At 39.7% G+C, this 25044-nt stretch overlaps 1 protein-coding gene across 7 annotated transcripts in view; it reads left to right on the forward strand.

Annotated features, from left to right (window-relative positions):
- The window catches only part of DNMT3A (DNA methyltransferase 3 alpha), a 116080-nt gene that overhangs the window by 49088 nt on the left and 41948 nt on the right, over window positions 1-25044 (forward strand). For 5 of the 7 annotated variants that reach the window (XM_081340158.1, XM_081340161.1, XM_081340162.1 and 2 more), the window contains exons 5-7: window positions 7900-7946; window positions 11783-11929; window positions 19303-19335. In XM_081340158.1, the coding sequence (XP_081196284.1) occupies window positions 7900-7946; window positions 11783-11929; window positions 19303-19335 (227 nt within the window). The remainder of the gene's footprint in view (window positions 1-7899; window positions 7947-11782; window positions 11930-19302; window positions 19336-25044) is intronic. The other 2 variants (XM_081340160.1, XM_081340164.1) reach the window with 1 other exon arrangement.

Below are 25044 nucleotides of genomic sequence, written 5' to 3' on the forward strand. Positions count from 1 at the left end.
AGATAAAGGAAGGCATGCAGTTGCCTTGAAGCATGGGAGGGTTGAGACTGATTCCTGAGCCAATGTTTGATGTGCAGATATTTACAGGTGTCATTCAAATTAGGAAGACAGGTTTATCCTATGCAAAAGAGATTAAATATGAATGTTTGAATTCTTTCTTGCTTAATCGTTTAGGCCAAAAAAAGTAGGTCTGACTTAGAAATTCTTACAGGAATGAAAGTGTTTTTCTCTTTGTCTGTGATCTCTATTGAAGTAAATGCTGATGGGACTTCTCTTTGTAGGATTGAGTACAGGATTGCCTGTGAGATCCCCAAACCAATATTTCTTCTTTTGCTGATAGTGTATCATCATTAATCCAAGAGCTTCTCTGTCCCATCCAATAAGTGCTCTTGAAAATCCAGTGTTTCCCTTAGAGCATATCTAGAAAAAGTTTGTAATGGACTCTCTAGTGAACATCTGGTAGAAGTTATTCTGAAGAGTATTTCTTCCCACTTCATTTTAGGAAGGTCTTGTGGATTGCTGAGTATGAGTGTCATCTTATGGATAGGTGGGTGACTTCAGAAAATCATTTCTGAAAATGTTAAGATCCTGGAAAATGTGCAAAGAACAGCAGCAAAGATGATAACGGATCTGGAGGTTCCTTGGTGCTCTCGGAGCTTGGTTGTTTTCTTGCAAGTGTTTCATTACCCAAAGTAGGTAACATCATCAATGCTAGTGATCAGTCTAGCACTAATGTTACTTAGTTTGAGTAATGAAACCAGGGTCCCCTAATTTCAATCCTGAGTTTACAAATATTCTCCTTTATTGGATTTAGAGCAGACATGTCAAACTCTCGACGTCACATGACGTCGCGCAACGTATCGGGATGGTTTTTCCCTTGCCGGCAGTGGGGTGGGTGTGGCTTCCAGATGATGCATCCGGCCCGCAGGCCAGCAGTTTAACATCCCTGATCTAGAGGCTAAACTATATGATAGATGATTGAGGGAACTAGGTATGTCTAGTCTAAAGAGAAGGACTAGAGATGATATGATAGCAGTCTTCTACTACTTAAAGGGCTGTCACAGAGAAGGGGGAATCAACTTATTCTCCAAAGCACCTGAGGGCAGGACAAGAATTAACAAACAAAAGATTATTAAAGAGATATCCAACCTAGAATTAAAGAGAAATTTCCTGACAGTGAGAATAATGGAGCAGCTTGTCTCCTGGAGTTGTGGGTCCTTACCTGAAGGTTTTGAAGAGGAGACTGGACAGCCATTTGACTGAAAAGGTATGAGGCTCCTGCCTTGAGCAGAGGGTTGGACTAGGAGACCTCCAAGGTCCCTTCCGGCCCTATGATTCTGTGAGATAAGAAATCCACTGGCTTGGAATATAGTGAACTGCAATCACTCTCCTTTGCCTCCCACAGTCAGAAATTCTATGAGGGAGTAGCTGAGATATATCTGAGTTTTCTTTTGAACAAAAGCCTATTGTAAAGATTCTCCAGAATCTGGAACATCGTTTCCATCCCCAGGGCTTCCAAAATGCTTAATGTTCCTAGAGATCAGTTTCACATTTGGGAATTACCAGTATCAGGGTTCTCAACCCAGGTGAGTGGTTTTAAAGTTGACAGGTTTGGTTGTGTACTTTAGATGAACAGATGAAAGTAGATGGCTGTTGATGCAGAACTTGGCTCTAAAACCCACATGGTAGTCAAATAATTGTAGATGCAGCATGGCTGCCTTTGGGCGTGTTGCTAACATGTCTGCATGAGTGGAAATCTCATAGAAGAAAAAGAATGGGGGAGACATTACAACATGTGGAAAGAAGGATTGAGAGTGTTTATGAGGAAATGTACAAGAAAAGGAAAGCCTGAATATTCCAAGGAGACCATTCTTACTAAGGCATTAAAATGTGATTGAAAGTGATTTAGTTCAATTTTTTTTAGCATGCAATTAGACCTTGACTTACAACCATTCATTTAGCAACAGTTCAAAGTTACAATGGCATTGAAAAAGTGACATGACCTGTCCTCAGACTTATGATAATCACATCATCCCCATAGTCACGTGATCAAAATTTGGGCGCTTGGCAATCAGCATGTATTTGTGACCTTTCCAGCTGGCTTCCAATAAGCAAAGTCAACACTAGATTTGCTTAACAACTAAGTGATTCACTTAACAGCTGCAGTGATTTGCTTAACAACCACGGTGAAAATGTCATAAAATTGGGCACAACTCATTTAACAACCATAGTAATGGAAATTCTGGTCCCAATTGTCATAAGTCGAGGACTAATATGCTGTGAAAATGTTGCCATGTAGGATTGGTTCGGTTACAAAGTGTCTGCAGCTGAAATGAACTACTATGGAAATGAACATGGATATATGTAGGATTTGGTACAGTTTACTGGAAATATCTCTTATTCAAGTACAGACCAAGCCCCGGTGCTTCAGTTGGAAGATCTGCCTCTTTCCCTCATTAGGAAATTCCTCACCTGTCTGTCCCTGAAGTATTTGGGAAATGAGCAAGAACATAGCACTTTTGATTTAACAGAGTAACAGAGTTGGAAGGGACCTTGGAGGTCTTCTAGTCCAACCCCCTGCTCAAGCAGGAGACCCTATACCATTTCAGACAAATGGTTGTCCAATCTCTTCTTAAAAATCTCGAGTGATGAGCACCCAAAACTTATGAAGCAAGCCATTCCACTGGTTAATTTTTCTCAAGGTGAGGCTACCTCTGCTAAGGGTAGGCTAAACAAATCTTGTCGTCTTCTCTCCACTTTTCCTCAGACTTTCTAAGAGAATCTGCTTTGTCTTTCCAGTCTGGTTTTTGTTGCCTCCCCACTCTTTTTTGGGTGAGCCTGCCCCCAATATCCAAGGGACAGCCTTTGTGGAGTGGATGAGAGTGGCGAATTCCATGTTCCCAGGGAGCTTATGTTTCCTGCTGGCAGGAAGCCTGTAAAGGGGAGGGGTCTTCTTGACTGCTGCCCTGCCAAGAGCATTTGTTGGGAAGGGGCCTCCTTCAGGCTGAATCTTTGCCAGATGCAAACTCTGAAAGCAGGACCCCAAAGGGGGAGAGTGCGTGCGAGTGGCAGGTCAGAACTACCAAGTGATCCCAGAATTGTTTTGGGGTGTGTCCCCAGAATTTCTTTTGTTCCCTAGAGTATTGAGTTCTGGAAAGTCAGCCCTAGGCATCCCAGTATTGAAAGAAATGTGATAAGAAAAGGGAGTGAAGAAACAAAAAAGTTGTGAAATGTTGATGCTCTTAAGATATTTAAAGACATGGCAGGCTAAAGATGACCAAGGGCAGCAAATGTATTGTATTTCAATAAGACAAAAATAACCTAAAATCTAGTTTTAAAAATAAGAAAGGTGAACAACGGTCTTTTATACACTCAAATATTTTAGACATAGGGAAAAAATAAATAAAGCCAGGACCGTAGAGTTTGGTCAAGGCATTTTGCCAATTGGCTTATTGGCTGCTTATATGTCATCTCAGCAATGCTTGGCTTGGCTGCATTGCTTAGTTTCCAGAAACTCTAAACTCTTGCTGCAATGTTGTCTGGCCTGATCTGAATAAAGTGAGATTCTCTTTGTGGAGCTTGCTGGCCCAGAGGGGGTAGACATGCCAAAGTTGTGGTTATAGTGCAGTTTTATTGATTAAAGTAGCTTTTGCATTACTTCAAAAGTGAGACATCTTAAAATAGTAAATAAAATAAAATAGTATTTAAAATGAAGATGTAATAATTCAAAAATCCAACAAACTATTTAAAACGTTAAAAAGAGGAACGGGAACTCATCACAATTCCCAGTTAAAATGCTAACGTTGAGGTGTGTCAATTAAAAATAAAGTGTAGCCCCATAGCAGAGGAATGCAAAAGTGTACCTGATTCTGAACTGTTTAAGTAATTCACATCTGGTGGACATCACTAATTTCTACCCAGATTCAATATCAATCCCTAGCTAATAAGAGTTGGAACGGACCATTAAGTCATCACCATCCCCCTCTTTCCACCTGCATGTTTTATGCATCTTTGAATAAGCTATGTGTTTTGTTCTGATGCATGGCTTTTTCCTCCCTTTCTGAGGCCCCTCAAGTCTGCTTTCCATTCTGTCCCTTCTCCCCATAGCCAAAATAGTACATTGGATGCTGTGGTACTCTGACGTAAGCCTGCAAGGAGGTGAGTTCTCATAAGAAAAAGATATAAGCAAGAGGTGAACAGCAAGAGATGAACAGAAGAGACTGAGCTGACTCATCACAGGACAAAGTAGACAGAATGGGGCTCTTTCCTCTTACCCTCCCCGTGTTAGATTGTATTTGCCAGCTTGCACAGGCCTCAGATTTGATTTGCCTGCTGGGCTTTTCCTGAGTGCTCACCTGTATTTCTCCAAGTCTTCTAAGAGGCTCCCCAGCAAGTGAAGGGAGCTGTGTTTCCTAGCTCTTCAGCTCTTTAGAATGAACATTGTCAGCCTTTTACTTACTTCATTTGTTTAGTCAAGTTACACCTTATCTTTTTGCACAGCAAGCATTCTGTTAAATTTACAAAGTTAAAAAAGCTAAAGAATTTTAAAATTGTAAAGTACGAAGATTACTAAAATGAACCCTAACATCAATTGACAATGAATATTTTGTTGGGAGAGGTGCATCTTTACGGATTGTGCATCCTGCAGCAGGGCCTCTCCTTAAGGGTCAGATGGTTCCATGACTTAAAAATAGCAATAGCACTTAAGACTTGTATACCACTACATAGTGCTTTATAGCCCTCTCTAAGAGGTTTACAGAGTCGGCATATTGCCCCCAATAATCTGGCTCCTCATTTTACTAATCTTGGAAGGATGGAAGACTGAGTCAATCTTGAACTGGTCTGAATTGAACTATGGCAGAGCTATCCTGCAATACTGCATTCTAACCATTGCAGTGCAAAATCCTTTTGACTGGTGCCAGAGCAAAGAGAGAGATGAAGGCATCAAAGTCAGAAAAGGTGGGATCTGGATGCTTCTGTTATTCATGATTAGTAGTTTCTTCAACAGAATGAGTTGGTTTAGGAGGATTTGGGATGTTTCAGCGATTTGTAAAGGAAATGACAGGAAACTTAGCTTCCTTCCTTAACCAAGTACTTCTCAGACTTTAAAGGTAAAGGTAAAGGTTGCCCCGCACATGCGTGCTAGTCGTTTCCGACTCTAGGGGCCGGTGCTCATCTCCGTTTCAAAGCCGAAGAGCCAGCGCTTGTCCGAGGACGTCTCCGTGGTCATGTGGCCGGCATGACTAGACGCCAGAGGCGCACGGAACGCTGTTACCTTCCCACCGTAGTGGTCCCTATTTTTCTACTTGCATTTTTTACGTGCTTTCGAACTGCTAGGTTGGCAGAAGCTGGGACAAGTAACAGGCGCTCACTCTGTTACGCGGCACTCGGGATTCGACCCGCCAGACTGCCAACCATCTGATTGACAAGCTCAGCGTCGTAACCCACTGAGCCACCGCGTCCCTTCTCAGACTTTAGCTCCCCTCATTTTTAGCTGACATAGGTAGTGGCTCTACAGAGGGTCATCAGATCACAAACTTTTATTTAGCAACCATTCAAAGTTACACCTGCTATAACAGCCTGTTGTGGGATGATCTCTTCTGGCAGCTACTCTTACAGTTTCTTATCACATCATTGATTGACCTTTGTTTTTCTCTTTTCCTTCTGCCCACCTGGTGGTTTTTCAAAATGCCCTACAAGGTTTTTGTTTTATAGTTTTAGCTGCCTGTTGTTTGTATCTTGTTGTGATCTATTGCAACTTTATTACTACTATTTTTTTTTCCTTTTCTAATCTGTATACTACCCAACAAGTCTCATCAGATGGTGGAACCCAGATTATCTTTTTTGGGCTGAGAAATTAAATAGGTTTGGACCTCTAGTATTTGGATAGGAGAACCTCAAGGTATCACAGTTGGAGGCTAAAGTATACAGTAAAAGAAACCCCCAAAAGACAGCAATGGTGGTCCCCTGCCATATTGTTGCCAAGGAAATTGTGAAATCATTAGGATTCAGCCTTGACTTTAAGAAGACTACATTGACTTTATTGCCCAATGACTAAAATTGTAAATTACATTGTTCCCATAATGTAATACAATAAAACCTGTATTGAATTCTTTATAATACTACTGCAGAATGAAGGCTCACAACCTGGAAAAATATAAAAAGAACAAGGATAGATTTCAAAACAAAACAAAAAAGATTTGAAAACTTGTGGGACAGAGAATCTTCACTGAAGCTGAAGACAGTCAAGTGGGAATGTCTTCTGGGGAAGACATTCCAGAGCAGGAGCATAGCTACTGAAACAGCATCCTAGTTTTCCAGGATTTTCCATGAAGAGGAGAGTGGAGAGGTGGAAGGACAAAGGAAAACAGTATATATACAAAAGAACGATCAATATCCTTCTAATTCCAAAAATACGAATCTAGCTTAGCCAGTGCTTTTTTTGTATAAGAAAAAGGTGCTGGAACTCACACATGTCATACAACCCGCCTTGCCTATCCTACAAGGTTCCATCCAAAAAAGGTGCCGGAACTCCGTTCTGAGCGTTCTATGAGAAAAAAAGCCCTGAGCTTAGCATCCTGTACCCTCTAGACAAGAATGGAAAATGTTTTCTTAATTGTCTTGCACAGTTTGCTTTCCATAGTATCCTTGTTTCTTTTTTTAAAAAATTTTTTTAAAAAATATACTTTATTAACAAGAACATTATTACAAAGTACTGAAAAGTGCGTCAAATAAAAAAACACCAAAACATCCTATACACCAAAAAACAAAAACAACAACATTAAACAAGACCGGGGAGTGTAATACTACCCCTAATTTTCTTTTTCTCGTACATCCCAGGCTAAGTAACCTTTAATTACCAAATATTAGAAATCTATAATTGTATATATCTCCAGATTCTATACCTCAAATAATAATACACAATCATCTGGTATTTCCCCCGTCATAGTATCTTTAATTGTTTCAATAACAATTTATATTTCTGCAAGTATGAAGAAACATTATATTTTTCCTGGAATATTATATTATGCACAGTACTTAAGGCTCACTAACTAACATGCAGGATAGGCTCAGCATACAAAACAAGGCTGTTCTCAAAGCCCCAAAAGCTCAGAAGGCCCTGTTTCTTCCTTGCTGTGATCATATAAACTATTCTTACAGTAACATTTTTAAACGGGGTAGGAACTGAGCTTGGCTCTGTTTCACACTCACTGGCCACCATCTTACATTACCCCAGACTATCTATGCCAGAGAAACAGAAACTGACAATTAGAGTGTTCAAGGTGCAAATCATCATCACATTTTCCATAAGAGAGCCAGCTTGATGTAGTAGTTAAGGTGCTGGACTAGGACCTTGTCAGCTGGGAATTCTAGTTGTTTCTTTAACTTGAAAGCTGGCTGATTGACTTTGCCTACTAGTTGCTTAGATTCTAAGAGGTAGAAGCATTAGGTACATCACATTGAGTTGTAAAGAAATAAAGATGGGATATAAATCTAATAAGTACAAATAAAAGTTGAATTTTCAAGAAGAAACATTTTAGTGCATGTTACTGAGAGTCTTTGCTAAATGGATGTTTTGAGTATATGTGATATGAGAATCTTGGCCAAAAGGAATGGTTGTGTAGACTAAAGTACTTGTATTGTATTTCAGTGTTAACTCTGAAACTCTGTGTTACTATTTACTATACTCCATTCTACTCCGATAATTGGGAAAACAGTACCTCTGATGCTCAAAGGAGTTTAATATGCAGGTAGTCCCATATTATCTATCATTTGATATGACCAAGACACCCTATGTTGGAGGTAAAGTGCTCCAAGTACATTTGATCCCAACAGAAACCATATGTTTGGCTTTTTGTAAGGCCCCATACTAATTCTAACCTCTCTTTGTTTTTTTAGGCAAAGAAGACAAGGAAGAAAACCACTACAACTCACTAAAAATGGAGGCAAGTATTGTATGAGAATTTCATGGGTTGAGGATAATGTTACTTCTATTCCAAAGGCAGCAGTTGTTCTATGGGAAAATAATTCAGAAGTTGAATTGCACGTTTATGCAATAGTTATAAAAATCAGCATTCTTTAACTATGTCTGCCCTTAGTGGATATAGATCGCATAGTGACCCCAGTGTAGTGTGCTGGTCCCAGTTGCTTTCTTAATTCAGTGAAGGCAGGTAAGTTAGCTCGGTCTTGTAAAACATTGTTTGTTGAAGGCTAAACCATTTGTTGTGCTCCAAGTCATTGCTGTAGTTTTAGGGGGATATAAAGATGGCCAAATGGGCAGGGTTCAGGATTTGCTCATATTTATAGGCATCCTCACTCCTGAGTTTGTGCTGTGCAACAGTGAAGCAAGAATAGTTTTGAATCCTGTCAGTATCCAAGGATAGATAAACATGAAAGCCTCACCCTTCCTTTGGCAAATAGAATGCCTTTGTAATACTTCCAGAATGTTCTCTTTGACTTTGAAAGAGAAGGGATGCTGGCAGCTGCTGAGAACAATTCAAAGACTGCATTCCTACAGAATGCTTAACCTGCTTTCTGTGTTCTCCAATTTTCTGGGTTTGCACAGCAAATGAGCCCTTGCAGACAGACAAAGAGCCCTGGTTTAGGGAAGGATGAGTCCCCTTTTGATCCAAGGTTGTCATAACATATGCAAAAGTCCATCAGAATTGGGTGGCTATAACATTTATAAACAAACTGTATATTTGTGAAGTGCTAATAGATTTGTATAAGTTCCATAACCTGAAACTTCTGTTTTAAGCCAATTGCTTTTTTCCCAAAATTTGTAGATTGTAGAAGAGAATAAAAAAACAAAAAAAGCAGCATGGAACAAACAGTTCTTGCTGCTCTGTTGCTATTTTATTCTGTTCATTTTCTGTTATTGTGCATATAGGAAGAGAAGAATAGATTTGTAGTGAAAACAGCCTGGATCAAGCTTGGGGGCATTTCAGAACTTTCCAGAAAATTTACCAATCTGAAAAGTTAAACCTGAAAGTTTAAAACCTGAAAAAAACACACATCTGGAAGTATTCTTCTATTAACCAAATGGGCTGGATTTGCACAATGTGATAAGCCACCCCACAATTAATCACGTTTAACCAAATAAACTGTATAAACACAACCACTTGCTTGTTCCACGTGAACAATGTTTGTTCACTTAGTCTAGAAGAAATCATGAACCTGGGCTTCAGGAAATGGCACTGCAAGCATAAATGGACTATAGATCAGCTGTGGTAAAATATGTCATATCACTTATGGCAGACATGTCAAACACAAGGCCCGGGGGCCGGATCCGGCCCACGAAGTGGTTTCATGCGGCCCGCAAAGCCATCCTGGAAACAGTGAGGGAACAGCCCCCACTGCCTTGGCCCTGGCCCAGAGACCCTCAGATCTGTCCCACTCCTGCCCAGGCCCCCATAGGCACCCTTGATGCGAACGATGTAGAGCTGGCCACGCCCACCCAGTAGGCCATATGCACTCTAGTCATGCCCACCCAGTAGGCCACGCCCACCCTGGCCATACCCACCCGGCCCCTTGAAGGCAACCGCAATGCTGATGCGGCCCTCAATGAAATTGAGTTTGACACCCCTGACTTATGGCATCGTGCATCTAAGCAAAATAAGATCTGTCTCTTTTCCCATCTTGCTCTGTTATTTGATAGGCAACCTACCAGACTTAGCATCTCGCAGAGTTCCTTCTCCAATAGCCTATAAGCTCTGCATCCCTTAAAAAAAATAGCATACAGGTAGTCCTTGATTTATGACTGGTGGCTTAGCAACTGAAGTTACTCCAGACACTAAAAAAGCTACTAATGACCCAGATTTGAAGTTTTGATGTCTGCTCTTCCCAAAGTGACCACATTTTGGACTTGGAAATTGGCCAGCATTTACAACTGTTTGAAGCATTCTGTGGTCCCTTTACTGCAATATTTTTTGCCAGAAACCGTGTTCACTTCCAGTTTCCAGCAAACACTACCCCACAACAAACAATGGATTCACTTAACAAGCACCATAAAAAAGGTTGTAAAATTGGGTCTGGTCATGCATGTGGTGACTTGCTTTACGACTGTGATGACCTGTGGCTGAAATTGTGGGCTTAATTATGGTTATAAGTCGAGGACTACCTGTTTATGTTATTCATTGGCTGTATTCACACAATACACCAATCTTCAAATTTATAGAAAAGAATGACCCCTAAAGTAACCACAATCACAGATTGATTGAATCTGTGAGTATAGTATATTTAACCTGGTTACTGAATTAACCCATTTTCTGAGTATTGGCAACCTTTTAGAGCTTAAATATCAACAAAACCTCATCTTGCACAAAGGTAGCGATTGCATTTTTAACAGAACTTGTGGAGGCTGTTGTGTTATCCCATTCATTCAGTACTTTCACCACATAAACAGCACAGATAGTCTTCAACTTGGGATCAGAATTTCTATTGCTAAATAAGGCAGTTAAGTGAGTTGCCCCCAATTTTACTTCCTTTTTTGCCATAGTTAAGTGAAACAAGCAGTCATTAAGTGAATCCAGTTTCCTCCACTGACTTTGCTTGTTGGAAGCCAGCTGGGAAGGTCACAAATAGCAATCATATTACCCCAGGATGCCAGTTGCCAAGTGCCTGAATATTGAACACGGGGTATGGCAATAGTCATTAAGTGCAAGGGTCAATTGTAAATCATTTTTTTCACTGCCATTGTAACTTTGAACCATCGCTTAGCAAATGATTGTAATTTGAGGACTACCTGTAATCAATTCTTCAACAAAATCAACTTAAACTTGAAAATCTGCTCCTGAAAATGGTAGAAAAGGATTATTGTGAAGTGTCTGCTCCAGACAGGCCAGTAAAAAAATGTGCTTCTATAGAACCATTTCTTCTAGTCTCAATTTCTTCAGAGAACTTGGCATTTTCCAACTAAAACATGATTTGTGCAGATGCTCCATTTGCTTCTCCTGCTGCTGAAATATCCAGCTTTTGGGTGCCCAATAAAGGTTGCTTCTGTATTTATTTGGAAATGTCAGGCAGAAGAGGGTTGGATGAGGTTATAAGACTAAATTAATTAGAAATCTAGTCTTCCATTCAGTGCTCTGAGGTACACTGTAATTATCAATCACATTTGAAATTTGAAGAGAGTCTAAGAAAGGATTGCCTAAAATGTTTGCATTTATACAACACACTAAATCCTAAATCAGGACTAGTAAACCATAGCTGCTATGTTCATGTAACTCTATGTGATTAAAGAAATAACATTTTCGATACACACAACAATTTGGTTCAATGAATATAATACAACTCATGTTTTTACAACTCACAAAACCACAAACTAACCCTCTAGTAGTTCATTGTGTAAACACAACTAAAAATAGGTAAGATTTTTTTGTCCTTGATGGACACCATTACCATAGCTATTCTTCATTATACGACATGAATGCAGTTAAGACTTGATTTATTTGTGCCCTTGGATCGCACACCCTGAACTGGAAATCCAGAAACGTGAAATGAGTATGAGAATCTTAGCTTTCATTTTGGCTTAGTAAAATTAATTATTGGTTCTTTGGACTGTTTAGAGAAGTTTGGAAGCTGTAAACAATACTAGGCAAGTAGTAAACAAACCAGGACTTTCCTCAAAGCTGTATCTTCAAGGTTCAGTATGATCATTCCTCATGACCAGCAGAAGCAAAATAGGTGCAGCTTTCTTAATTACCCAAAATATATTTTTTCTACACACATGTCCAAGCTAGCTTTGAAGTAGCCATTCTTTATATTTCCCTCCTCCTGTTAGGGATCTCGTGGCCGTCTGCGTGGAGGACTGGGTTGTGAGTCCATCCTTCGCCCGAGGCCAGTGCAGCGTCTGACCTTTCAAGCTGGAGACCCCTACTACATCAGCAAGAGGAAGCGGGATGAGTGGCTGGCCAGGTGGAAGAGGGAGGTGAGGAAGCGCATCGGTATAAATGTCCTTAGCTATGAAGGAAAACCTCCAAATGCCAATGAGATCTTAATTTTTCCTCACAATCTCCTCTTGAGAAATGATTGCTGTTTCATGCTGATGGATATGTATTTATTTGTAATGTTAAAATACACAATTAGGAGAGTTAGATCTACATAAGGACTTGATATTGACCTGTGGATGGTTTGAGAATGCCCAAGGTACTTTTCTGAATAGTTCCAGGATTCTCTATGGAAGATAAACAAATCTTTATAACAAATGGCTACTAACTGGGTGAGACAGGATTATACATCAAACTTGAGAGATTTAAGACTTGTAGACAGTTGCTTCCTCATTGTGTAGCTTGGTGAGCGAAATGGCTGGGTCAGCTGAATGAGATAAGAAGATAGTTATCCTCTTCCCTTGATAGGGAATTTCCAAGTTTGTATGAATATATATATTTCTTTTTATTCCTCATATTACAGCTTATTTATTTCTGTGGGGAAAGCCATGGTGGTGGTTTAAAGGAGACCAACCTATGAAGCAACACTGTTGTGGAAAGCAACAATAATATGACTCTATGCATATAGTACAGTGAAGGGTTGTGTTTGAGGCATAGGAAAACTGCTAGAATTGTGAGTGATTTCCCTCAGATTTGGGCAATAAAGTGGGAAGCCATTTTGTGCAATAAGGCTGGCTCTGGGGTAGGAATTCCCTTCAGCATTTACCGAAAAGATAATTGGAATGTGAGAGATGTCATTTATAAAGAGGTGGTAGTGTGCATGGCTGCCAAGGATGTAGGGAGGGCTAAGTTGACTATAGAGGGAAAAGTCTTAGGAGGGTCCTAGTATCTGCCTAACATTAGTTTTTACAAAATGTAGTTATGATTCTACAGTGTAAAGGGATACTTTAATATGCCAGGGGAGCATAAGGAGTTTCTGGAGAAATCTGGCATAAAGCAGAACTCTGAAAAGTTCTTGGTCCACATTCTTACCAGGTAACTTGCTTTCATGTAAATGAGGATAATTATTGTAGACTAGGTGAATAGGTAGATTTGTGAGTGGGTGGGTTTTGATGATGTAGCGTGATGGGCTGGGTGGCTTGGTGGAAAGTTCTTCCAGTCTTGCTTTTTTTTTTTTTGCTGGAAGCCAACTGTCCTTACGTACTCTGCAAGTTATCCTGATGAGTCACAGATCCTCTGTTCTCATGTACTACCATTCTGTAGAGTCTCTGTTCCCCTTCTATGCTTGTTTGTGGTCCTGACCTAATAGCTAAGCCAACCATGTATGTACCCAAATAAATATATACACCAAACTGGTCTAGCCTCTCCTGCAATTGTCAGGAATGGTAACATTAAAGCTAGATCCCTTTGGATGTTATCTAGTAGAAAACTGAATTGGTATCTTGTAAACAAAAGGGGGCAAGCAGGCTTGCCTGTAATTCAATTTTCTGATGCATGTTGTCCCAGCTTTGGTGCCTTTTCCCTAATTTTAAATTTTGGCTTAGATTTAATTGTGCTTCATTTAATTGTATTTTTTGTGTATGTCTGTGTGCGCTTTCAAGTCAGTCAGTCTGCATGAATAAATCCGTGCAGTTGTCTGGATCAGGTTTTTGGAAATGGCTTGCCATTGTCTTCTTCCTAGGATTGAGACAGAATGACTGGCCTAAAGTTGACATCATGCCTCAGGTGGCACTAGTATTCACAGGTTCCCAGTTTCTAGCCTAGTTCCTTGACCACTAGTCCAAACTTGCTGTTCATTGTACATATAAACAGTTGCAAATAGGCTAAAATGAAATGTCTGAGATGCCTGAATTTCATTAGCAGTTTCTGTTCAAGGAAGGGTAGGGAGGGGTACTTTTAGACAGCATCCTTAGATTCCAACTTAGGCTCTAAACTGGGGTTGCGGTCCTCTCTCTCAGTTGTCATGTCCATTTCCTTCAGTTGTTGCATGGATTTGCTCCCACTTTTCTTTGGATGCTTGTGTCAACTTATGAGAAAAATAACACTAAATCCTATGGGTTTTTTAAAAAATTCACAGCTTAATTTAAACCAATTTGGTATATACTATAAGCAATTCTCAGTCCAGGTTTTGTCATTGCCAGGTTGGAAGAGATGGATTTCTGAAGTTTGCTGGGGCTTTTATTTTTAGTTTTTTAGTTAGAATCAGGTTGGAGCCCTCCTGGAAAACTGGTGACATTCTTGTTTTTCCACCCATTTGCTTGCCAACCCTGTTTGCTGCTGATAAGATCCTTTTCTCGGCTGATCCCCCGGTAGTTGTACAGAAAGTAATATTCTGATGCCACATAACCTCATTCTTCTCTAAAACAGCTGCAGCTTATTTCTCAAGAGTTGCTTTGCAAGAGAGACAAATAACAAATACCGCCCTGAGTCCTTCGGGAGAAGGGCGGTATACAAATATAATAATAATAATAATAATAACTTTTGAAAAGAGCTTTGTAATCTTCTTAGGAGGGGTCCAGAGGGAAGTACTCTCATCAGTATGAAGAACTTCTCTTTAGAAGGCAAGAAGATCTGCCATTTACCAAAACAGCCGCTTGTGAATTAGACAGTCACCTGTAATTCCTCACCAAATGTTGAAAAAAACAACCCTCTTATTACACCTTTTCTGATTATGATGGATGTGTGGAGACTGGTTTTCAAGTACAGATTAGAATTGTGGTATATTAAGCCTGTTTTATTTTGAGCAAAACCAGTAGTCCACCTAGTTAAACTTTTATCTGCTTTGGCAGCAGCCCTCCAATATCACAAGAAAGGAGTGGTCTTTCCAGGCATCCTTTTGTCTGGAGAGTTTAGCTAATAAAGCAGGTGGTTATCGCTGAGAGACACAAACTAGAGAATATGTGAAATGTATGAATCCATATTATATATGTATCTCCATCTCAATTTTAGTCACTTTTATTTTTGCTGCAGAGGTAGAATGAGGGCAAGGGCCATGACATATGGTCTACGTCAAAGAATCCTTCAACTTCTAATTTTCAGAAACATGCTGTCTGGGGAGAAATGAACTTGAGCCTTCATAATGAATGAGCACATTACTAATTTATGAGACTCAGTTATTTGGCATTCCAAAGGATTCTGGTATGCTGGGAAGCCATAGTTTCGTATCTCTCTGTGTGTTCCGTTAAACTCTTGGTTTCACTGTAACACTTCAAGGAGACTAACCAGAAAACCTTTCCATTGCTTGTAAAACATGAAATTACTTAAGTGAATCAGTCCTCCATGCAGCCAGCAGAAGCCACTTGATGTAAAAACATTAAATTGCTGTAAACCGATGATGGCTTATAGGGAAGCTTCTTCTTATCCTGTACATTTATGAGTTCCCATCTGAATTATTAATGGTTGTGCAGAGGTAGGACAAAATTAGGTGATGCGTTGGGATGTTCTTTGAATCTAAGCTGCACTTTTAAAAGCTCTCACTAAACTAACTGTCTTGCATCTTTCAGAAATAGCATGTGGTATTTGGATATATATTTTTTTGCAGGAGCTGGTCCAGACTCTTGTCCTTCAAGGCTTTCCTGATTTCCAGGCTAAACATATGATGAGTTTTTTTCATCCATGAAAACTTGGTCCCACAGATTAAAATATTGAGGCTTGAGATTCGTTTTTAGCTAAATGCTGATATCCAGACATGGTTTTTTTGCTTTTGCATATCTGTCTTCCTTTCCAGCACTTGTGGATCAGTTCCAGAAAATACCACTAGCTACTGCTTGTGCAAAATCATAACTTACTTCTGGCACTTCTGAGAGTCCTAAGTTTAGAGCTTCATACTAGAAATAACATACTGGGCATTATAACCCTCAGGGCCCATATTTCCAAATTCTTTGATTTATTCACCAGGCCGTTTGTTTCCTGAACTTACTCCAACAATGTGCTAGATTCTTCTTCACCATACTCTAAGAGCAAATTTCCTATTTGGTTTTATTTATTTATTGGATTTTTATCCCATCTTTATTATTTTATAAGTAACTCAAGGCAGGGAACATTCCTAATACTCCTCCCTCCTCCCATGTTGCCCACAAGCACAATTCTGTGAGGTGGGTTGGGCTGAGAGGATGTGACTGGCCCAAAGTGTCACCCAGCCGTCTTTCATGCTTAAAGTGAGACTAGAACTCAGTCTCCCGTTTCTAGGCTAGCATCTTAACCACTGTACCAAACTGGACTGTTTTTCTGATCAAGTGTGTCCCTGAGTATATTTGTATATTATACAGGGTGTATATTTTATACATATATACATACATACATAAAATAACACCCACACCCACAGTCAAACAATGCATAAGATAACTGGTCATTCTGCCTCATGGAGATTGTTTCTACATTGTCCACAGGCTTTGTGGAATGTAAATGTTTCTGTGCAATTTGAATATATGTTCTCCTCACAATCCTGCTAAAAATTACTCTCCTTCATTCTTCACATACTGCTATAAAACTTAAGAAAAAAAATGAACGCATTAGAGGTGAGGGGAAAGGAGAGGGTTAATCTCCCCCTCCATTGCTCAGTTAATGGACAGGGAGCAGCTGAGAGCAGTGGGGACAGAAAAAATTTCAGCTAAAGTTATAACCCCCCCCCCCAGTTCTCCCCCACTGATTACTGTTCCCTGCCATTCTATTGAGTGATGTGGAAGGGAGAAGAAAAGGAACAGATATTTTCCTAAGCTTGAAAGCTATGGGAAGCAGTGCAAAAAAGGGGCTAACTTCCACCACCAGTCATACCCCCAGTGTCAGATTTTTTTTAATGGATGAGCAACAGAAAAATAAAGCTGCTGCAGCTATTCTTTCCCCCATTACTTATTTGTTCAGAAGAAGGGAATCATGGTCCTCACCCCAAAGCTATTCATCAGGGGAAACCTGAACAGTTGGAAAGTAGAGTGTCATATTTGTGTGCTGGATTAAAAGGATTGGGGGGGGAAGAAGAGAGAATATAGTGAAGTGTAGGGCCTATGAGCAAAGTTTTCCCTCCTTGGAGCAAAACTAAAAATGAACGTTATGATGATTCCGTGCATTGACTGCAGAATGTGCCTATTCTTCAAAGAATATACATAGTACATTTGAGGAATGTACATTCCTCAAGCTTATTGGATATTGGAGTCACCTCCAACTGCGAGAAGGGTGATATATAAATTTAATAAATAAATAGCAATAACACTTAGATTTGTATACCGCTTCACAGTGCTTTACAGCCCACTAAGTGGTTTACCGAGTTAGCATATTGCCCCCAACAATCTGGGTCCTCATTTGACCAACCTCAGAAGGATGAAAAGCTGAGTCCACCTTGAGCTGGTCAGAATCAAGCTGCTGGCAGTCAGCAGAATTAGCCTGCAACACTGCATTCTAACCACTGCGTCACCACAGTTCATAAATAAATAAATTAATATCATAAATTAATATCCTGACAGCATTTTGCATTAAGGTTCATAGAAAAGTATGTATAATGTATGGGAACTTTATAGAGTTTTTTCTTTCTGGAATGATCTTAATGTATATCTGCCATAAGAAGTGAAGAATGTGTGGGTCAACCAGTTGTTTAATTCAATATTCACTCAAAGAAAGCACGCCATTGGATCATGCAGCCTAAAGTGCATAGGTTGATAGCATGTTAAGCCTTGTTGTGAAAACAAAGATTGGGAGAGGAACTTCCTAGAAATCATTGCCTATGGTGTCCACAAAGGATAGAGGATGGGTAACCCAGCACAGATAAAAATGGTGCTTCAGTGATTGTTCTGAGACTTGCATCACAGTGATTGTTCTGAGACTAGCACGAAATACTTGTTCCTCTATATCCATTTTTTCTCATTTCTTTTTTACTCTTAATGTATTACTACCCTTCCAGAGGTCCATCTGTTTTATTTTTAATAAAATGCAACTCTGTTCAAGGCTGTTGTCCAATACAAATTTAACTGACTTTCTGATAAGCCTTTGCAGAACATCTTTAATTTAAAGGAGCAGTCAGCAAAAGTGACTCTCCTCCAGAAGACATTGCTGTGCTCCAAAATAATAGTCTTGCCACAGGGCACATTGAGATGGAAGTGCATTCTTAGACTAACAGTAATTTGAGCTGTAGCTCTCGGCTCATAAGCCATGAATAACTGTCACATCATCAGTCCTTAAACAAGACTGCAAGATAAATTCAAGCTGCTTTCTGACCTGATGGCCTGGTCTTCTGAGATCATCTGAGTCACATAGCAAGAGCAAAATGTGGAACTGCTTCCATTGAGAGGGCAATAGTTAGGCTTAGAGATCTTGCATACTTATTTGGGTTGAATTTAGGAGAGATCAGCATGGTGCCATTATCCTGTTACTCTCATTCTATCTTTTCCTCATAATTCTTCTGTGTTTTCTTGAATTTTAGAAAAGCTTGCGTTCTTTCAGTTAAAAGCAAATGGAACGTAATCTTTATAGGTGTAGGTGTTTTAGTGTACTCATTTGCCTTTTGTACTCTTTAAGGGGATTTGGTACAGGCAGTGACAAATTAGAAAAATCCAGCCTCGCATATTTATTATAAAAGGGGTGCTACCCTACTTGATGGCCCTATTCTTTTAATTAATCTTTTAATTATTTCCTGGGTAATTTTTTGTGAATGAGAGCATTAGTACAATAGCAGTATAATTCTATAATTTTCAGTTTAAAAAAATATCCAGAAATCCCTTTTAATCATAGTCAAAATCTAGAAAGATTAGGTTTTAAAAATTAGCATTACTGTGTGAATATATTAGCACACTATTAATGCTGAAATATAAACATTACAGATGTAACATTGTGGTCTAGTGTTACCTTTTCTTTAGAGAAAATTTGAGGAGATACAGGACATACCAACATAATTATAATGTTAACATTTGTATTATGGTGTTAATAGTTCTGTAACATGACTACAGTTCAGCTTTTTTTTAATTGTTGAAAAAAGGAAAACATGGGAGAGTTGATATTTTTAAAAAGTTATCATAACAGTGTTATTCTCTACAGTATACCTTTATTTAAAAAATCAGACGAGAAAATGTTTCAGCAATGATTAAAAGCAGAAATACAATGACACTTAGCAGAATAGTTATATGCTGATCTTCAAACAGCTCCATCCAGTGCAAACACCTCACATCTAGTGTGATGGACAAACATAGCATATAACTGAAGAGCCATGAGTGAGTTGCATTATAATCCTGTCACCCATCATCTGGAAGCAAAGGAGATGGATTAGGGTTTCCTTCTCAAGCAGAACAAGTGGCACCATAAAGCTTTGCCTTTTGGTAGCCCATCAGGTTTGCCCTGTTGCACCTGGGGCAGGTGGCGGATGGCATCTGAGGTGCTGATTGCTGTGGTTGTGTGTGCTAACTCCCTCCTCTCCTTTACCTTTCTCCCACAGACTGATAACCCAGCGGCAGCTCAGCTTGACAAGGTTCGTGGCACACCTTTGGGGTTTTGGGGGGAGGCGGCTTGTCTCTCATGTGGCCTTCATACCAGGCTTGTGTGCTAGGCGTGTGGATGTGCACACGCGGACATGCATTCACATCCTCCCATGCGTGTGCCCGCTGCCATAGAGTTGTATTTGCTCATGCACACCTCCAGACATGCTTTGCTTCTGTACAATGTGGTTTTGATACTGTTATGGGGGGAGTGACCTGTGACCTGTTGGCTGCTGGACTGTTAACTATGTATGACCCTTTTTCTAGGATAGCATTTTCTATTGCCCCATTCTTGCTTCCCCTCCTTTTCTCCACTCTCTCTTCTCTGCTCTCCTCCTTTCTCTCTTTCATGCAACCAAAGCCAACTTTGAGGTTTGTGTTTCAACTACTCAAATGTTCATTGGATGCCCAGGATGCTCTTATATCATCAAACCTAGTATAGAGAACTCATACTCTGGGAAAATTCATGTTTAGCAAGACATTTTTACTTGTAAGTATCAGCCACAGGTGGAAATAGGACTAAATGTACCTTGATTGGTTGTGTTCACATAATAACCTAACTATCTGTTTTCTGGGTTTACATAATAATTAAACTATTAAATAGGCTGAGTTAAAACAACATACTAGCATACAGAAAAACACATCAATATTAATATTAAGCAAGATCTTCAAATAACTTGGTTCAGAGATTGTAACAAATTTTTAATTAAACTTTTAATTTTTAATGACCCTTTTGATAGTGATTAATGCTAAATGGAATGGAAATTCTGCACTAGGATAACACATGTAACTCCTGCAAATTGGGAAGGACGAAGACCAACAGGGAGCTTTCTGATAGCTGGAAATGAATGAATGTTTGACTTTTATGAATGTACTAGGCCACAGTCAATTGCTTCCATGAATAATAATTAGTCTACCCTGGAAGTTTTCTTTTAAGCTAAACTGACATATTACTGACATTATATCAGAAATATCTTTATGCACATTTTAGGTAGCTAAACTGAAGTTGGGTAATTCATGATTCATTGTGTTAGCCGTTGTCTTAGGGCATTGTATAGTCCAGGCCCTCACATTAAACTTTACTATAATTTGTTTGTTTAGAGATAGCATGTCAGGTGAACATTTTTCTCAATTAGGTTTAGTGCATTGTATGAGCCCAGTCATAGTCTGTTTTTTCTCCTTCTGATAGTTGTTTGTGGGAATAATAGCCCTGACTGGATGAATTGTTGCAATCATCAATTAAAGGCAGAACGGTTCTTCCTCTGCCAAATAGTCTCTAGGCCTGACAACCAGCAAAGCATGGAATTTCTGAAAGGACACCACAGCCTACCAAACTCATGGTGCTATGCCAGTTTGAATGAAAAACGGTTTGAAAGGTGACTTTTTCTTCCTGTCTGCATCCAAAAATGTTGTGTGGCTTCTCTTTTAACAATAAGAGGCACCAGCAATGTAACTTTATAATGCTTAGTTTATGTAACTGTGATAATTCAGTAGCGATGTAAATTAGTATCTCAAGTTCTTGCTACGTGGAAGGTGTGAAAAAGCATATTCTTTGCATGTACAAGTTCCAGGTTCAAACCCTAGCATAAACAATTGAAAAAGAACTCAAGAAATCACAAAATAGGGAAAGCGCTCTTCCTCTAAAGCTTCTCTAGTCAGAATAGATAACTCTGATAGATGAGCTACACATTGCCTTCAATTTCATCGTTATGAAGTTCAAAAGAGAGATTTCAAAGTTCATCATTGTGGGGCAGGAAGTTATAGAATTCTAGATGGAATTCCAGACGGTTTTCTGACAGTTCCAAGGACATTTTTTATTCCAAATCTGCCAATCCCATCAAAGTCCTAATTGTGAATAATTCCTTCTATTTGCCCTCTTCTGCTTGCTAGAGCCAGGTAAGCACTGTGGTTTTCTTTGGGGCTTGATGCTAGGAAATGGCAGCTATAGGCAAGAGTAATGGGAGAAGCCCCTCAGTAGTAGGTCCACTTAGTATGCTACACTCTAACCTTATTTTAACAAAATACAATGTGATCGAGTGGTTCATATATAATATGCTTGGACAATGGCTAGGCTTGTATAGTGATCTGAGCTATAAACCACACAAACGTGTTTTAGCTTGGTCAAGTACTATATGTTGCATGAATGCATCAGTGAATCTAACCAGAAAATAGGCTAGAGACCATTGCTTTGGGGTAGAACTGGCAAAGAAATCCCTTGCTACTATTGCATCCAGTATTTGTGGGTGAGGGTGGATGGAATAATGATATTTCCATCTTAGTTCTCTTATTAACCTTTAGTAGCTTACTGTGACCAATTGGCATGATACTTTGAAGATGAAATTGCTTGTATTCATTCCAGTGTGAATTCCAGGTTGTTTGCTCAGTCAACGGATGTAGCTGAAGTGCCTGTTCTTCCAGTTTACAAAGGGATTATTTTCTGTTCCAGCAAAGGCAGCAGAGAATCTTGCAGCTCCTTAAGCTTATGCAGTGATATATCAGTTTTTAAGACTGTACAAGCATGTTTGCTACAATGGAATTAATACTGCTTGCTCCTAGGGGAGGTTTGATAGTACAAGTCTTTAGTAGCTTGGTGGCCATTTAGCCCTGAAAAGCTTATGCCCTACTATGTTTCTCAGTCTCATCTAGAATTTGACTTGTGCCTGACAGTGATGCTTTAGTCTTTGCAGATTGGGAAAGTAGACAAGATTGTTGAAGCTTGAAATGGACCATTTGTGTTCTCAGTCCTGATACTTCTTGAGTCTTCTAAAACAGAATAGGGTTATCAGTTACTATAAGCTTCAATAGTTAAACTGAATGTTCATATTGAGAAACAGTGTACCTCTGAATGCAGTGTTGTGGGATAAGAGCAAGATGAACTCCAAAATCTTTTAGCTGATCACTGTTGGTAATAGCAAACTGGATTAGATTGGATACCAGATGAAAGAATCATCTCTTTCAAACTTGGATGTTTCATAAGACCTATTGAATTTGCTTTTTGGTGCTTACTGATAAAGTTTCTCAGAAGTGATCTTTTTTGCCTAATACTCAAAAAGAACCTTTCTTTGAAAAATTGTAATTCCTAAGCTTGTTTGTTGGTAGTTGCCTGTCATCCTTGGCTTATCTCGGGATGGATAGAAGAGCACCAAGAAATCCCAAAGCTGATAGCTAGATCAGAAAGTCAGAGAAACATCTCGGAAGAAGTGGCAAGCAAATTCCATATTGTTATTAATAAAACCACATGGAAATATTCATATAGTCACCAAGAGTTTAGGGAAATATTATTAAATATGGTTTAATAGTTGATTGGATTATTCAACTAAAAGAAAGATACTAATTAATTTTAATAATAAAAATAATTGACAGCTACCATCTAATTTACCTGTATTAATTTGGATTATGTGCAATGTCTTCATTTGCCATCATTCAATACTTCAGATTTAACTCCTGATAGTTTCTTCAGTATGCGTGTGAATGTGAGTATTGCACCTATTTGCAACCCTTTAAAACAGCCTGTTTATTTACATTGATTTAAAGATTGTCCAACTTCAACTGAATTTGGGCACATTACCTAACAGAAAGCCTGACCAGTAAAATAAAGAAACAGATGACAGAAGCCCAATTTCAAGGGTCTTGCAGATTGTCATATGTGCCGTAGAGCCTCAACGAATCACAGTTGACAGATTACAAATCCCGAATCAGAGATGACAACAGCCACCTCACCACTTCCCCATGCCAAACCCAAAATACATCTCCAAGAAGGGAACTCCACTCTCCAGGTCCATCCAGGTCTCGATTATAAGTGCCAGATCATCCTTTATTCATTATTAAATCATACTATTGATGAAAACAGATTTACTACAAGCAGACCTAGCATTCAAAAACAAGAAGGTATAGGTAAATGTTTCACATTGGCATCACCCTAATTCGCACACAGTATCCAACTTGGGGACGAGAAGCGAAGAATGTAGTGCTTCAGTTGAAACCAAAACAAGTCACATCCAGAAAGCTCTCACTAGCTGACCACCTCAGCTTGCCAGCTGCCAGCCTAATCTTGCCAGCCATCAACCTCAGCACATTCAGCCAACAAGAGAAGCCACACCATATCAAACCATGGGACTCTTCCCCAGAGATCTTCCTGTGGTGATCCAATACTTAACCGTCAGCCAGATGTTTTCTAGCAACTAATGCTACTGCTGGCTTCAGGCTCCAGGATCACCATTGCCAGCTGTGGCTGCCAGAGACTCCATTGCCTCTGATTCCGAGATCTCCTGCTCCACTCTCTCTTCACTGTAGGTCTCCAGAGTCTACATAGTTGAGGAGCAATTCCAAGGGCTTCCAGGATGCCAACAAAAGTCATAACAACCACCACTTCCCATCTGCAGCCACCAGTTATTACTGCCAGATGTGCAATAAAATAAAAACAACATATAAACAAAAAATGTGAGCACCTCACAGCAACATGTTTCTGGATGCCATGGGAGGAAAGGACTCACATGAAGGACTCTTGCATTATGTGGCTGCCGTAAACTTCTGGGAAAAGACATAACTGCTTAAAAGAGATGAAGATACGTGACATGTTCACTCTTTGGTGTACTCCAAAGTAGCTTTTGGGAACCAAATTCCAAGCACTGTGTATATTTCAGGTAATCCCTGCAGAGGATATCCTGGGTATGTGTAGCATGTAGGAATTATAAGACAGGAGTCCAAGTTCCATTTTTTTCCTGTGCATACAGTAATTAGCTGATCACTGCTCTTCTGTTTCTGTATTTCTGTGGCTTTTCTGGGTTGGCTTATTAATTGCTTCTTGGTCTTTTGGCTAAGATCAAGTGTGTAGCTGTGACTTGTGGCTAAATTTCAGTCAATACCATTCTTAGATCAGTATAATAAGTACACATGGACCTTTTGTTCCCATTTGTTACACTAGGCAGGGAAAGTAGAAATGTGTAATAATATGCTCATATCCTTCCTTTGTTCACCAGTACGTAACTTCATGTTCAGCTCATATTTTATTCCTTTAGGTACCCCCAGCTGAAATGTCTGCATTATGGGAGAGGCAGAAGACTAGGAAATGCTAAAGGTTGTCAGATCTCATCAGCTTTGCTGCAGGCAAAGCCACAAGTAGAGCAGAGGTGGGGCTGTAGGTGCAGCTGTACAGAGAAAATAGCCCTCCTGCTTTCCTGTGGAGAGAGCACATGTTGAACTAGAGTCAAATTGCAATGGCCAAAGAGACATGGGAGCAATTTGTAAGCAGAACAGACTCCCAGCAACTAAAAATAAATTTGGAAGTGTGTCAATTGGAACGGATTGGATTTGCCACCATTGTGTTGTGTCATGAGCAAAGAATAAGGTGAAAGAGGGTCATAGTACTAACACATGCACCCTCTACAGGACCAGGTTTTCCCTTTGACATCGTCACTCCTTATTGTTCCAAGAACAGTTTGGGCTATTAAGAAGTGCCCGGGAAGATACTGCAATTGTGGCTAGTTCAAGCTGGCTCACAAGACTTGTTTTGTGACTTCCAAAAGAGGCTTCTGAGACAGTATCAGTAGATAACATTCAGTGCTTTCCCCCCCCCCCTTCCACACTGACTCATTTTTACAGTCAGAAATGCTTCTGTTGGAATAGGCAAGCCCAGCCTTTGGTGCCTTTCCAATAAAGCCAATGCGTCCACTCGGTCCAAGTCAGGAAGCCCTGTGAAACAT

The sequence above is a fragment of the Vipera berus genome (genome assembly GCF_964194415.1).
Source record: "Vipera berus genome assembly, chromosome: 1".
Taxonomy (NCBI): Eukaryota; Metazoa; Chordata; class Lepidosauria; order Squamata; family Viperidae; genus Vipera; species Vipera berus.